The sequence below is a fragment of the Macrobrachium nipponense genome, chromosome 18 (assembly GCF_015104395.2).
Source record: "Macrobrachium nipponense isolate FS-2020 chromosome 18, ASM1510439v2, whole genome shotgun sequence".
In the NCBI taxonomy this organism is placed as follows: Eukaryota; Metazoa; Arthropoda; class Malacostraca; order Decapoda; family Palaemonidae; genus Macrobrachium; species Macrobrachium nipponense.
The window spans coordinates 19505898-19522261 of record NC_087211.1 but is presented as its reverse complement, the minus strand read 5'-3'; the positions used below and the strand labels follow the sequence as shown (position 1 = coordinate 19522261).

Sequence of the window (16364 nt, the reverse complement as noted above, 5' to 3'; positions counted from 1 at the left end):
AAAATCACGAACATGGTAACGTTCAAACCTAGTGCCATCCATGGCATATGTCTATGAATAGAACAGAAGCAGAGGGCAGTCATTGGATAACAGATCTCCATGGCTACCAACCAACCAATCAGGTGTCAGTTATACTACTCTGTAATTTCTTAGAATGAACGTTTACACACGAAGCTAACGATGATGTGTGTGTTTTGCATACAGTACTAGTTTTAGTTTTTATTAGTGTAAGTATTTTACTGATTTCATGAAGAATAGAATGATTCCTTCTCATTACTTTGAATGCAAAATGGCTTGAAGATTCTTCCGCAAAAAGAAGAGAAAAAAAATTTCTTTAGAAGATAATACCTATTTACTAACGCGGTTGACATACCTTCAAAACAAAATTCAGCTCTTTAACCTCTGGAAAGATGTTAATCTATCCCCGGCGACTAACAACAAAATTTTTTTTTGTTTTATCTTCCAAGTAGTACGTACGTAGTCCAGTGCACAGCTGTCGTCTGATCACTACTCATATGATTAACTTTGTATATAAAAGTATGTGTATATAACTGTTAACTTTGTATATAAAAGTATGTGTATATAACTGTATGTAGTATTTGTATACGATGTAAATATGTATAGCCTAGTATTTATGCATTATATTATTAAAGTGTTTGAATGATGCTAAAGTATTTCAATATCCGAGGAAACAGTAGTAAATTTCCCCACAGAGTTTGGGTACATATGTATATCTAAGAGGACTTAAATTATAAAAGCCTTTTATGTATAAACTAGCTTTTGCAACAACACATATCTTACGAAAAATTACTTATGTGAAGATGGTACAAATGATAGTTATTGTATCGTTAAAAATATCAAAGTGAACGAAGTCGCAAAGTCGATTCTATGTCATGTTTTTCCTAAACGCGTTGACTTAAAGGAGAACGTTATTTTGGTTGTTTTATCACTGCCACAAACCCATAACAATACAGTGTATGTATGATAATTCTAAACTATTATTCACTACCAAAATAACGATGATATTTTGTATTGAAAATTAATGTTACGTATATTCCAAAACATTATTACTACGTAGCATGAATAGTACTATAAAAATTTCGAAAGATAATCTTGCTGTGAACGCTACCATAATTTGATTTTCATATACGTACGTACATTTTGTCAGCTGGCTAGCCTCACATAGATAAAATTGATTTCACTGATATGGAATTACTCCACGAATAGCCTTTTTATTATGAAGATATGACGACTTAAAGGAGAACGTTATTTTGGTTGTTTTGTCACTGCCACAAACCCATAACAATGCAGTGTATGTATGATAATTCTAAACTATTATTCACTACCAAAATAACGATGATATTTTGTATTGAAAATTAATGTAACGTATATTCCAAACATTATTACTACGTAGCATGAATAGTACTATAAAAATTTCGAAAGATAATCTTGCTGTGAACGCTACCATAATTTGATTTTCATATACGTACGTACATTTTTGTCAGCTGGCTGGCCTCGCATAGATAAAATTGATTTCACTGATATGGAATTACTCCACGAATAGCCTTATTATTATGAAGATATGACGATAATATATAAGGTAAAAAATGCTTTTATGTATTTCACTTACGCTTCGTCGCCAATAACAAACAGCAATACTTACGATAATCTATGACAAATAGCGTTTGTATGACTTCATTGTTCAGAGAAGTTATATACGAATACTGCCAAAATAATAATGAAGTTCGAATTAATTTTAGCCTTAATGTTATTACTACTGTAATTACACTACCACTACTATTAAAATTTCTAAAAGTTTATCAAACAAAAAATGTCGCTTTGAACGCAACCGTATACATAAACCATTTTCGTAAGGTATATGCTTACATTTTGTGGCTGGCCACTCCGACGATAAGTTGAGTGCAATGATGTGGAATTATTCTTTGAATAGGCTATTTATTATGAAGATATGACTATAATATATAAGGTAAGAATGGTTTTCTTACCTTTTATTGGTCAGTTAATATCATAATGTGAATCTGTTTGTGTACGTTGGTGGTTATCGCACTGCAACTACGCTTAGCCTACCAATGGACGTCGTACATAAACCTTGAATAGGCTATTTATTTCGAAGATAGGACAATAATATATTAGGTGAGAACGGTTTTATTACCTTTATTGTCAGTTAATATCATTATATGAGTCTTTAAATGAATGTTGGTAGTTATCAGACCACGGCCGAGGGTTAGCCTACCGAAAAACATCGCATACGCAACACGACAAACCCGTGATGCAGCGATTCATACCAGTGATGTAGCATGAGAAGCGGTCCAAGAAAAAACCCGTGATTAACTGGATCCGTGAATACTGATCCGTGAATAAGCGATGCCCCACTGTACTTAGCTGATTGACACCTTTGGCGGAGGGTAAGAGACCGCTAATTACTGATTAGACAGGTAAACAACATACGTTGTAGGTAATAAACAATAAAAAATATCCTGGTTCCTACCTGTTTTGGTGGAAGATTTCATAGCTAATGCTTAGAAGTCTGCTTCGCCTCAAGAGCCTAAGCGAGGATGTGACCTATGGCTAAGAGCTCTTGTGAGGACTGTTGATGGGGTCTTATCCACTTACTCGACAGAACCTGATGGCCATTGTCAATGGGGTCTTACCCACTTACATGACAATACACCTATGCCTAATGGCATAACAAAGGAGTACAACACCGATCCCGATCACCCGATCCTAACCGTGGATTAGTACTAAGATTAAAAGGAGTTATCCCCAACCACCTTTCAAACAACCTTAAAATTCAACACCAATTTATTTTAAAATCAAAATTAAACAAAAATAAACAAAAATTAAGGATCAGTCTTATCTCCTTCACCCAGCACTGTATCCGCTGATACATACGGACCCAGAGAGAAGCATTTCTCGTATGTTACCCTTACATCTTTTAAATAATGGGAGGCAAACACAGAGTTGCACCTCCAGTACGTAGCTGCTAAGATGTTTTTCATCGACATGTTCTTGTTGACATTTTTTGACATCGGTCTCTTAGGGTCCTTAACCGCACACCAGACTTTGATTGCAACCTTGCAGCTGTTTCTTCCTCTGCAGGTAAAATTTTAAGGCTCTAACCGGACATAATGACCTCTCAAGTTCCTTTCCCACAAGTTGAGAAAGTCCTTTACCTTCAGAACTCCTGGGCCAAGGTCTCGAAGGATTTCCATTTTTTGCTAAAAATAAAGGCCGGAAAGATACCACTGCAGAGTTTCCTCTAAATCCCACTCTCGAGTGTAGAGCCTGCAATTCGCTAACTCTTTTGTCAGTAGCGAGAGCCATTAGAAAAATAATTTCCTCGTAATGTCTCTGAAGGATGCTTGATTAGGAGGCTCGAACTTCTCTGATGTGAGGTATTTAAGAACCACGTCTAGGTTCCAGCTAGGGGTAAGTGAAGTCTTCGATTTTGATGTTTCAAATGATCGTATCAAGTCATGAAGGTCTTTGTTATCCTCAATGTTCAGGCCCCTGTTCCTGAACAAAGCAGATAACATGCTTCTATACCCCTTTATTGTAGATACTGCCAATTGAGATTCCTCTCTCAGATATAGAAGGAAATCGGCAATTTCGGTCACAGAGGTATCGGAGGAGGACAGCTTCTTCGCCTTACACCATCTACGGAAGACTTCCCACTTCGATTGGTAGATACGCATGGTAGAGGATCTTCGTGCTCTTGCAATTGCTTTTGCAGCTTTGCGAGAAAAGCCTCTCGCTCTGACCAATCTTTTGATAGTCGAAAGGCAGTCGTGAGAGCGTGGATGTTTTTGTGATACCTCTTGAAGTGGGGTTGTCTGAGCAGATCTGTCCTTTCGGGAAGAGATCTGGGGAAGTCCACCGTCCATTCCAGTACCTCTGTGAACCATTCTCGAGCGGGCCAAAAGGGCGCGATTAGTGTCATCCTCGTTCCTTCCGAGGACACAAACTTTCTTATTACTTCCCCCAGTATCTTGAACGGGGGAAACGCGTACGCATCTATGCCCGACCAATCCATGAGAAGGGCATCGATTGCTAGGGCTCTGGGATCCTCCCCTAACGAGCAGAAGTTCTCCATCCTTCTGGAGAGGAACGTCGCAAACAGATCTACTTGAGGTTTCCCCCATAGAGACCACAGCTTCTGGCATACTTCTGAATGAAGGGTCCATTCTGTAGGAAGGACCTGGTTCTTCCTGCTCAATCTGTCTGCCCTTATATTCCTTCCTCCTTGAACGAATCTTGTTAGGAGTAATGTCTTTCGTTCCTCCGCCCCTATTAATAGAGCTCTTGCTAACTCGTACAGGGAGAAAGAGTGTGTCCCCCCCTGCTTTCTGATATATGCCAGAGCCGTGGGTGTTGTCCGAGTTGACCTGGACCACCACACCTCTGACTTCGTCCTCGAAACGTCTCAGAGCCAAATGAATGGCTAGAAGCTCTTTCGCATTTATGTGCCAGGACATCTGTTCTCTCATCCAGATGCCTGACACTTCCTTTGTCCCTAGTGTTGCTCCCCATCCTGTTTCAGAGGCGTCGGAGAACAACACTAGGCGAGGGTTCTGCAGAGACAAGGACACTCCCTCGTTCTTTCTCAGAGGTTCTAACCACCATCGCAAGTGGTTCTTGATGTTTTCCTGTAGAGGAAAAGAATCTGTCAGTTCTCCTGTCTTCCTGTTTCACATTCTCCTCAGGTAGAACTGCAGAGGTCTCATGTGCAGCCTCCCTAGAGAAACGAACTGCTTTAGCGACGAAAGTGTGCCCAGAAGACTGAGCCATTCCCTCGCTGAGCTTCGCTCTTTCTCTAGGAAGGCCGAGATCTTCTCCAATCCTAGAACAATCCTTTCTTGGGATGGAAATGCTCGAAAACCCCGAGAATCCATCCAAATCCCCAGATAGACAATGTCCTGGCTGGGGATCATCTGAGATTTCTCGAGGTTCACGAGCAATCCTAGAGATTTCACTAGATCCAGAGTTGTTTCCAAGTCCTCCAAACACTGCTGTCTTGACTTTGCTCTTATGAGCCAGTCGTCCAAGTAGAGTGAAATTCTCACCCCCTTCAGATGTAGCCATCTTGCTACGTTCCTCATCAATGCCGTAAACACCTGAGGAGCCGTCGAGAGGCCGAAGCACAAAGCCCTGAATTGGTAAATCCTTCCCTGCACCATCAATCGAAGATATTTTCTCAAAGGATGCAGGGGGACGTGGAAGTAAGCGTCCTAAAGGTCGAGGGAGACCATCCAATCTCCTGGACGCAGAGCCGCAAGGACCGAGTTGGAAGTCTCCATGGAGAACTTTGTCTTCTCCACGAAGTGGTTCAATGCGCTCGCGTCCAGCACAGGCCTCCACCCTCCCGAAGCTTTTGACACTAAGAAAAGGCGATTGTAAAAGCCGCGGGAGTGATGGCCTCCTTCTCCAACATTTGCTGTACTAGTCCCAACAGGGATTCCCTTTTTGCAGGATCTTTGTACCTCGCCGACAGCTCCCTTGGTGTCGTCGTCAATGGAGGTCTGTCTCTGAAGGGGATGAGATATCCTTTCTTGATTACTTCCAGAGACCAAGAATCTACTTGTCTCGAGGCCCACGCTTCTGAAAACTTCAGCAGCCTGGCCCCCACTGGTGCTTGGAGGACTGGTATCTCACTTGGACTTCTTCGTTGCTCTAATGGAAGAAGACCTTCCTCTTCTTTCCACTTCTCTTTTCCTAGGGGCTCGGCCTGATGAGCTCCCTCGAAAGGGCGGCTGAGTACTTCTTGGCTCCCTCTTCGTGGCAGGAACAGCTGGTCTTGACTTCTTAGCTGATTGTACTAGCAAGTCCTGTGTTGCCTTCTCAGTCAGCGAGTGAGAAATATCCCTCACTAACTGAGAAGGGAAGAGCTGTTTAGACAGAGGGGCGTATAAGAGAGACGCCCTCTGAACTGGAGAGACTGCTTTTGTTAAAAATGAGCTAAAGACAGCTCTCTTTAGAATTCCTGCCCCGAAAAGGGATGCCACTTCCGCTGATCCATCTTGAACCGCCTTATCCATACAGGCGAGCACACTATGCAGGACTTCGGGTTCCAAGAAATCGGGGTCTTGCGTCTTCTTGGCCAAAGCCCCAAGGGACCAGTCTAGGAAGTTAAAAACTTCCAAGACATGGAATACTCCCTTGAGGAGATCCATTTCCGACATAGTCCAGCTTGTCTTAGCAGATGGAAGCGTGTGTCTTCTTGCCGAGTCCACTAAGGTCGAGAAGTCTGCGTCTGCAGAAGCAGGAAGAGCGAGTCCCATTGCTTCTCCCGTGTTATACCAAATCCCTCTTCTTCCCGATAGTCTGGAAGGGGGACAGGTAAACACAGTCTTCCCCGCTGCCTCTTTGGATTTAAGCCAATTCCCGAAAGCCTGCAAAGCCCTCTTCATTGAGATGGTAGGCTGCATCTTCAAAAAAGAGGAAGACTTTGAAGTCTTCGTGCTTGAGAATAAAGACCGAGGAGAAGGAGTGGCAGCAGGACTCAGAGACTCTCCAAATTCTTTCAATAAGAGGGCTGCCAAGGTCTTATAGTCTGAAAGACCTGCCCCCTTATTTGCTTCCGAGTCTGAAACATCTTCCAAATCTTGACCAGTGACATTAGGAGAAGAGTGCGCAACCGGAGGAGGACTCCTCTTCAAGCAAGGTGAGGGGCTCTTAGTAGTACCGACTAACCTGACAAGGGGTACGGCCGCCTGTGCGACGTCTTGAGTCCCTGCCAGGAGAAGGCCGATCTTGCCCTTTGCCTTTACTTGCATTAAGACTATCCTGATACGGACGATGGCCGCCTGTGCGACAACTAGCGTCCCTATCAGGAGAAGGTCTTGAATGTTTAAAACCTCTCACAGAATCAGCCACATCCTGACAAGGGCTACGGCCGCCTGTGCGACGTCTAGAGACCCTGTCAGGCGAAAACTGATCCTGCGAGAAGTCCCAAAGAGGAGCCTCTCTGTCCGCTTCTAACTCCATGTCCGATGAAGATGGACATCCTGGTTCATGGCGCCTGGTTGGAGCCTGGCGCTTGGATGATGTATCAATCCTGGACAGTCTATCGTGGCTGGTAGGCGCCTCAGGCGCCCGGCTGGAGACTCCAGGCGCCTTTCTGTATTTATGAATACTGGCAGGCGCCTCGTCCGAGCTGTCAGAGACTTCCACCGGATGGGATTTTTTAACGGAAAGGAAGCGATCCTTTCTCCTGGGAGGATCCTTCTTCAAAACTCCAACCAACGAAGATATCTGTTGTTGCATTTCCCTTAGGATCTTCGTAGCTGCATCTTCTTTCTCCGTATCTGATCTAGGGGAAGGAGGATTTGATGAATATATTTCCTTTCTCTTCTTTTCCGATGGATATTCTTCCGGGAAATCTTCCGGGCTGGAGTCCAAAGCTGGTGACTTCCAAGATCTTTTAGAAGGTCTCGACAGCTTGTCCGAACTCCATCCTTTCTTTAAAGAAGAATCGGATGAAGAAAAACACTGTTTCAGATGCCCTTCCAACGGCTGTCCTTGGCAGTCTGGGACGCTACTACAGATCCTGCCGAGGGGACGCCTGACCGGTGGAGATTCTCTGAAACCTCCCTGCGGCTTTCGACATTCCTTCTCCTCTGGGCTTGGGAGCTTGGAAGAGGTCTAGACCTGGGAGCGAGACAGAGCCGATCAGACGCACCCTCCACTTCACTGGGAACACATACAAGTAGTGTGAGGGTCTACCGAAGCTTTCGGTAGTCTCGCATTACAACTTTCATCCACACACACACTGAACGAAAAACTAGAGTCAGACATTCTGAGAAAAATCCAAATCCAAATCCAAAAAAGTCCACAAAATCGTATGCCAGGCCAGAGATCCAATACGTCACCAAAATATCAGTCTAGAAGATCAATGGCGATGAAACACGAAAGTCAAAGTCAGGAGGAACTAGCAACGATGTTACTAGAACCGGTACGACAGAGAAAAATCTGGTTCTAGAACGGTATGATTCCCATATTCCTGCTACCCAGTGGCAGGGGCCGGTAGATCACCTGACCCCACCTGTACGTGTGCCGCGAAATTCGAATTTCTGTCGGGGACGACGGAGTCTAAGTATATATCTGACAGGGAAGTTGAATGTATGGAAACATCTAGAAAATCAGAACTTTTCTTCCTTTATCAGTTTTTCAAAAACTGTAATTATCGTACATAAAAATTTTTTTTAAATAAAATAAATTGGTTAAAATGAGAGCTAAATAAAATAGTTTGGCTGAAAATACAATTCAGTTATCAAAATTTTCTGATGACAATGCCCCATGGCCACTTGGATATCAGATTTTAGTGTGTACACAAATATAGCTGTACTGTGTACAGTACATTAAATTATATAGCACACAATTTTGTTGTGAACATGTATGTACTTGTAATTATAAAATTCAATGGGCAGATACTTGTAAATTTTTATCTTACCTTGAACCTCAGGTTTCCAACTGGAGGTTTAGCATATGGGATGCCTTTGAAAGCATAAAACTCTCGAGAATTGTATCTTTCTTGAACACCACCAATGGTTCCTTGACTGTATTTTACTTCTATAGTTTCTCCAGATACTGACTGAAGAAATATGATAAAACCCACCTTCAGTAACATATTCATCTGCAAATTATTGGATACTGCATTAAACTAATGTGCCAAGTACAGTAATCTATCAAAACCTAATTTACTACATTTAATACAGTATCCTAAATAAACCATCCTAAGTTTAATAATTCTTAAGTCAACCTAGCACATTCAGTAAAGTATTACCAAAATATTCTGTCTCAAAGGCATTATTAACTTCGATATCAAAACTACACACATCAAGATCAAAATAATCATTGCTCCCTATAAAAATTCACATCCTGTGAGGACTTTAAATGACACTACTTAAAATATACTTGTGCAAAAAACACCATGATTTCACCAACAAATTGTATTGGTACAAATACAAAAGCAAATTCAAATTACAGATTTTAAACCTGGTATTTTTCTACCACGAATCACCTGTCGTTTTGAGATAAAAAGGACATTTTTATAATAAAATTAGATTTTCACATATAGTTACACATTAAGTTACTACATAGCTAAAAGTATCTAGAAACAGCAGCTAGAACTTTGAAATTCACTGGTCATACTATTTTCTAGTGGCTAGGTGACTAGCCCCACCCAATTTTGGGAAGGAAAGGAACAACTAGTAAAATTACTTCAATTTGTTTATGCCTCTTATGTTCATGGAAGCAGAGGAGGGTGCACTTCTATAATGTAATTACTTGTTAACCCTTAAACACTGAGCCGGTATTTCCGAAAGTGTCTCCCGTATGACGACGGGGTTCGGGAGTGAGCGCGGAAGCAGAATTTTTTTTTTTTTTTTTTTTTTTTTTTTTTTTTTTTTTTTTTTTTTTTTTTTTTTTTTTTTTAAATCACAGCATGCTTAATTGTCAACATTGAGAGTTCATTTTGGGCTCCTTTTTCTTGTCATTGACTGAAGTTTAGTATGCAACCGTCAGAAATGAAAAACAATATCATTATCATATAAAATATTGGAATATATGACAGAGCGAAAAAATTTTCATATATAATTTATAATTTATACAAATTGCGCTGTGAGCAAAACGGTTGAAGCTAACGAGTTTTTTTTTCCCGTTGTATTGTACAATAAATAGCGATGATTTTGGTATAAAACAAATTGTAAAACAATCAAAGCAACCCATAAATAGAAATATTGTGCTAGAGACTTCCCGTTTGTTGCAAAATGAAGGTAAATGATTGAATATTACTAGAGTGTAAGAATTTTAGCTTACAAATTGCGTTTTTCAACCATTTCAGCAGAGTTAAAATTGACCAAATGTAGAATTTTTTCTATTTATCGTGATTTATATGCAAATTTTACATACTTACCTGGCAGATATATACATAGCTAAGACTCAGTCGTCCCCGACAGAAATTCAAATTTCGCGGCACACGCTGCAGGTAGGTCAGGTGATCTACCGTCCTGCCCTGGGTGGCAGGATTAGGAACCATTCCCGTTTTCTATTCATATTTTCTCTCTCCCACCTGTCTCCTGCGGGGAGGCTGGGTGGGCCATTAATCGTATATATCTGCCAGGTAAGTATAGTGAAACTTTATTGTATTATAACAATATCATTTTCATACAATCAACTTACCTGTCAGATATATACATAGCTGATTGACACCCTTTGGTGGAGGGTAAGAGACAGCTAACATGGAATAGAGGTAAACAACGTATGTTGTAGGTATAAATAAACCTTAGTTCCTATCTGATAGGTGGTAGACTTCGTGGCTGTTGCCCGGTAGCCTGCATCACCTCAAGACTTTAGCGAGAGATGTGATCTATGGCTAAGAGTTCTTGTGGGTCTGCCGATGGGGTATGAACCGCTTACTCGGCAGAGCCTGAAAGGACTTTGTCAATGGGTACTGGACCACTTCTATGACAATACACCTTATGAAGGAGCGCAACACCGATCCCGATCACCTGATCCTAACACGAGGGTTCGTGCTCAAATTGAAAAGAGTTATCCCCACACTCCTTTCAAAAACCCCAATAATTTCACTGAGTTAAATAACTAACTCAAAGTTAAGGATCAGTGTCGGCTCCTTATCCCAGTAACGTATCCGCAGAAACATATAAACCAAAAGAGAAGGATCTCTCGTAGGTTAACTTGACATCCTTTGTGTAATGAGAAGTCAACACAGAGTTGCCTCTACCGTACAACACAGCTAATATGTCTTATATGACATATTATTATGTAAAGAACAAGAATTTGCAAAAGCGCGCACTTCCTGCGCTTTTAATTCTCAGCTGTTTGAAGGAATCTAGTCACTTATGAAGTGCTTAGGAGATCTCTATGTTTCAAAGAAGACCAGGGCTTTCTTGAAATGGATCTCTCCCGTCTGAAGCCTGAAGCCTGACAGGAACCTCGCGCCTGGCTGGTGCTTCGCTCTTGGTTGGAGCCTAGCGCTTGTCTGGTACCTTTCGCTTGACTGGCGCCTCGCATCTGGTTGACGCCTCGCGCCTTAGCTGGAGATTTGCGCCTAGAGCCTGGCTGGCGCCTCGCGCCAGGTTGGCGCTTTGTGCCTGCCTGGCGCCTCGCGCCTGCCTGGAGCTTCGCGGCTGGCTGGTACCTCGCGCCTGCCTGGTGCCTCGCTCCTGCCTGGCGCCTCGCGCCTGGTTGGCTCCTCCCCACTTGCCGGAGCTTCGAGCTTGGTAGTCTCTCGAGGATGTCTGGCAATGTCCACATCGGACACTCTTATCTGTCCTATATGTTCGCATCTAGCGCATCTGTGTCAGGTTGTAGGCCCGGTCTTTCTCCTCATCAGACAATGACAGTGTTCTTGGGGCTGTCTGCCTCTGGCGTTTTTTACGCCTGTTTTAGCATAAGGCTCCTGGTTGGCGCTACATTGTCCGAAGTCCTGAACATCCACAATAGTAAATCACAAGACTGGAGAAGGGTGGAAGAAATTCTTCCACTTTGAGCTTTGGCCTCTCCGGCAAGGGGAGGCGATTGTAGTCAGCTACATCCAGTATACGATAGGATACATACTAGCTGGCAAAGAACCCTTGCCTAATCTCCATAGAATCTGATGCGAGATTCAAATGCTCAAAAAATTCATGTGTCTTCTTGATCGTTTGGGACCAAGAGAAACAAAGAATTCCCTCATAAAAATTTCTCAAACAAGTTTGATGAGGAGCAGTTCCATCTTGTCGGAACATTGAATCTGTGGCCACAAAAAAGATCCCATTAGAAGTACATGATATCCTACTCATGTCATATTGAGGTATCGTATAAGATCCCAAAGATCTTAATCCTCTGCTATCTCCAATCCCTTTATAGAGAGAGAGTATAGCCTTTTACTGCGTTCTTTGATAGCAGATATATACAAAGGTGATTCTTCCCTCTGAAAGGGAAGAAAAAACCGCTATGTGGTTCATAGAGGTATCGGAAGAGGACAGTTTCCTCATTCCCTCTAGCACGATCTGCAGCTATTCTATATCTTGTCCATGACTATTGTCATTTACCTTGAAAAATCCTCTCATTCATGTCCACTTCTGGTCAGTCCGCAAGCAGACAGACTCAGAGTGGAGAGGTTGTTAAGGTCCATTTATAATAGATGCTGATAGAATATTCAGACTGTCTTGGAAAAAGACTTCCAAAACATGCTGTGAGAAGAACGTGACCTCTGTGAATCCAACCTCTCTAAGGCCAAAATGAGGCATAAAAATAAAGATGGCGTATATTGCTACCTCTCTTGGTTTGAGGAAAAGAAGCAGTCAATAGGAAGCCTGTTCGTCTTCTACCTTACTAAGAGATCTATGAAGAAGACTTTCCGCAGGTTCTCACAACTCATTCCAATAAATGTTAAACATGTTAACAGTTATTATCGTCGATCGAGAAGGTTCTCTTTGTTAACGCGAGCAGGAGCGAAAAAAAAAAAAAAAAAAAAAAAAAAAAAAAAAAAAAAAAAACAAAAAAAAAAAAAAAAAAAAAAAAAAAAAAAAAAAAAAAAAAAAGAGATTCTCGATGCTCTTTGCGATATGAGAGAGTCGTGGAATTGGCCTAAGTGATTAAATGGGTAACGAAATCAGGAACGAATCTTGCCGTTACCGAGCCTGGTGTCCGAGAGGCTACTGGGCTCTTAGGTTAATAACTCGCTAAAACGAGAAAATCTTGGATGGTGCTCTTGGCTCACTGCGCCAGGCTGGCGCTTCTGGCGCATTGCGCCAGGTTGGCGCTTCCTTCTAATTCTTTTTAGGTTATGTGCCAGAACACCTGTGCCTTTATGGTACCCGACATCCTTTCACATGTTAATTCCGTTCTTAGTAGGAAAAAACTTTATATACGTAGTATAGTCCATTCAGGGAAACAAGTTCTGCCACAAAGAGAATGTTTCCCATCCGACTCATCCATCTTCTTCTGAGCAGGTACTCTAATAAGCTATGCTTTCGTAAGCCTGAGAGCATTATATAATATAATGTTCTGCTGCGATAGAATCCTTTAATAATGTTACCAACGGTAAACAGCATTGAAAGGTTGTACTATCTCTCTTATTGAAAGCTTCTTAGCAAAAGGCATACAATATTTTATTTATGTTAGCTTAACTATCCCCTCAATCCGAGGTTAAGACCGCGATTGTAGGGGAGAGATACGGATAGTTATTCCATCCCGCAGGAGAGAGAGAGAAACCCCGAACGCTCATGACTGACACCTACATGGTACTGCGTTGGTCTCAGGCTCTAAGCGAAAGCAGTCTCCGTTGTTAGCCGTCTGGCCTACTCTTCCAGAGTTGCCAGCTACTCCATTTAATAAAGGAATCTTATAAAATTATTATCGAACTTCAGGAAGTTCTTATTAAAGCATATTTAAGCGAAACAAGACTTCGATAAATCTTGAAGCTAAGTAGGTGTTGTCTTAACAATCCCTTTAAGTGTAGTCCTTCCTAGGAAAGTCGTAGAAGGATACTGGTAATTGAGTTGCACAGCAAAGAAGTAACTACGGTATGTGTTTATGATTTGACCGTATCGTATTCTCATCCAGCAGATACTCTACTACCTTCTACTATCTTTGTTCTTTTCGTTAATAGAACGATAGAAAGAGTATATATATATATATATCCTTAAGGAAGGAAGTTAATCCAGGAACTCTTTAAATCTTCGTGATTTCCTCATAAATCGCGGAAGAGACAGAATTCCTGTCATCACTAGGGTTTACGGAAGGAAGTAGATATTTCCTATCCGCCATCATACCCAAACGTCGATGAGATTCTTATTAAGAAAAACTCCCAAAGCTCTTGCCTCCTCAAAACGAGGGAAGAGCATGGATGAAGGAAAGAGTCCGCAATGAGAGGAACTGCCTAATACAGGAGTCTTCTGAATAATGAAAAGGGGCTTCTCTTAGTATCAGAATCCTTCTGACAAAAGCAATGGCCGCCTGTGCGACATCTTGCACATTTGTCAGGGGAAAGTTGCTCAAGTTAAAAAACTCAAAGAGGAGTCTCGCGACTGACCTCTCTCAAATGAAGATTTTGGAATATTCTGACGCCTGGCGTCTGGATAGTTCCGCGCGCCTAGAATGTTCCGCACACTAGAAAGGAGACTCGCTACTGGAACATTCCGCTTGCGTGGAAGGTCCCGTGCGCCCTGATAGTTCCGAGCGCCTCTAGCCTTCTTATACGAGCCTCTTGCCAGAAAACGTTCAATGGAAGCATCCTTCTGATTGCCACTCTACTATAAAGCTCCTCAGTCTAGCCGTCCGTTTTCTCTTTGAAGGCGCCTTGCGCCAAGAAAAAAGTTCTGGAACGCGGCTTGCGCTCAGTTGCTGGAACGCGGCTCGCGTTTATCTGTATGAACAAGGCTCGCGCTAGTCTGTTGGAACGCGGCTCGCTGCTGGCTGTTGGAACGTGGCTCGCGCTAGCTTGCTGGCTGGCTCTCAGCCTCTCGCTCAGTGTTCTCTTAGTTTTCAGAGAACGAGCCAGATCGTCTGAACTCCAAACATGTACATTCTTCGTCTTTTTGGATGCAAGATGAAGAAACGGAAGAAGAGACGCACTTTTTAAAGGATGCCTTTCCAATGGCTATCCCTGGCAGTCTGGGACATTTTACAGATCCTGCCGAGGGAACGCCCGATCGGTGGGGATTCTCCATAACCTCCGTAAGGCTTTCGACTTTCCTTCTCCTCTGGGCTTGTGAGCTTGGAAGAGGTCTAGGCCTGAGAGCGAGACAGAGCCGATCGGACGCACCCTCTACTAATTAGGACTCCTTTCCAATGGCGAACTTGGCAGTCTGGGACGTTCTACAGATCCTGCCGAGGGGACGCCTGATCGGTGGAGATTCTCCATAACCTCCGTAAGGCTTTCGACTTTTTCCTTCTACTCTGGGGTATGTGAGCTTGGAAGAGGTCTAGGCCTGGGAGCGAAACAGCCGATCAGAACGCACCCTCCACTGCACTGTGAACACTAAAATCACTTCTTACCTTTCAATAGCTCGTATTTTGAGCTACCTTCCTTTGTCTTCAAATTGCAATATGAATCTGAAGATTCTGTGAAGTAAGAAGGAGATGAGGATACAACACTACTAGTATTGTTAATGCTCTGACTGCTCGTTAGTACGAGAGCTATAAAAACTTCTAAAGGAAGCGTAACTAATTCTAATCATGACTTCCTCAAGAAGGAAGTTAGCTCAATCAATTCTAACATTTACTACACGTTATTATGAATAAATATTAAAATTTTCTTTCTTGCAAACTATGTGAGTGTCTACCGAAAAGTTCGGTAGTTACACGTACACAATTCTTCTAAATTTTCGAAGCCAAAGTTATTGAAACAAATTAATATGCGTATGCCGAACCAAAGATCCAGTACTTCCCTGCAAAAGATAGCCCAGAAGATCGATGGCAATGAAATCCAAAAATCAAGTCAGGAGGAACTGCAAACGATGTTTACATTCCAAGCAACAGAGAAAATATAAATAGAAAACGGGAATGGTTCCTAATCCTGCCACCCAGGGCAGGACGGTAGATCACCTGACCTACCTGCAGCGTGCCGCGAAATTTGAATTTCTGTCGGGGACGACGGAGTCTTAGCTATGTATATATCTGACAGGTAAGTTGATTGTATGAAAATGATAAAAGCTACTACCATGAGTAATTTTTTGTTGTATTCTACATGAAATATAAAACTATGTAACAGCTAATATAAAACGGTGCAAAAATTATGACAAAGTGACGCAAGCATTTCTGAGATTTGCGGCCGAGATACAGCGCACGGAGGGAAGAAAAAAAAAAAAAAAAAAAAAAAAAAAAAAAAAAAAAAAAAAAAAAAAAGTTTTCAAAAATTCCCCATAAATCGAAATATTGTGCTAGAGACTTCTAATTTGTTACAAAATGAAAGTAAATGATTGATTATTACTAATAGTAGAGTCTTAGCTTACAATTGCATTTTTCGACCATTTCAGTCGAGTCAAAATTTACCAAATGTCAAATTTTTTCTATTTACCGTTATTTATATGCAAATTTTTCAAAAATGATAAAAGCTACAACCATTAATTATCTTTTATGTATTGTACATGAAAATGTGCAAATTTTCATATATAAATCTCTATGTAACAGCTATATAAAACAGTGCAAAATGACGACAAAGTGACTCAAGCGTTTCTGAGATTTGCGGCCGAGTTACCGTGTGCAGGGGGAAGGAAATTTTTTTCAAAAATTTCCCATAAATCGAAATATTGTGCTAGAGACTTCAAATTTGTTGCAAAATGAAGGTAAATGATTGAATATTACTAGAATGTAAGAGTCTTAGCTTACAATTGTGT

The 16364-nt window shown here is 41.8% G+C and overlaps 1 protein-coding gene across 1 annotated transcript in view; it reads right to left on the bottom strand.

Annotated features, from left to right (window-relative positions):
* LOC135196907 (juvenile hormone esterase-like) overlaps nucleotides 1–8649 on the bottom strand; it is a 462912-nt gene extending 454263 nt beyond the window's left edge. The window contains exon 1 of the mRNA XM_064223722.1: nucleotides 8471–8649. Coding sequence (XP_064079792.1) covers nucleotides 8471–8647 — 177 coding nt within the window. The 5' untranslated portion in view covers nucleotides 8648–8649. The remainder of the gene's footprint in view (nucleotides 1–8470) is intronic.
* Nucleotides 8650–16364: the final 7715 nt, after the last annotated feature.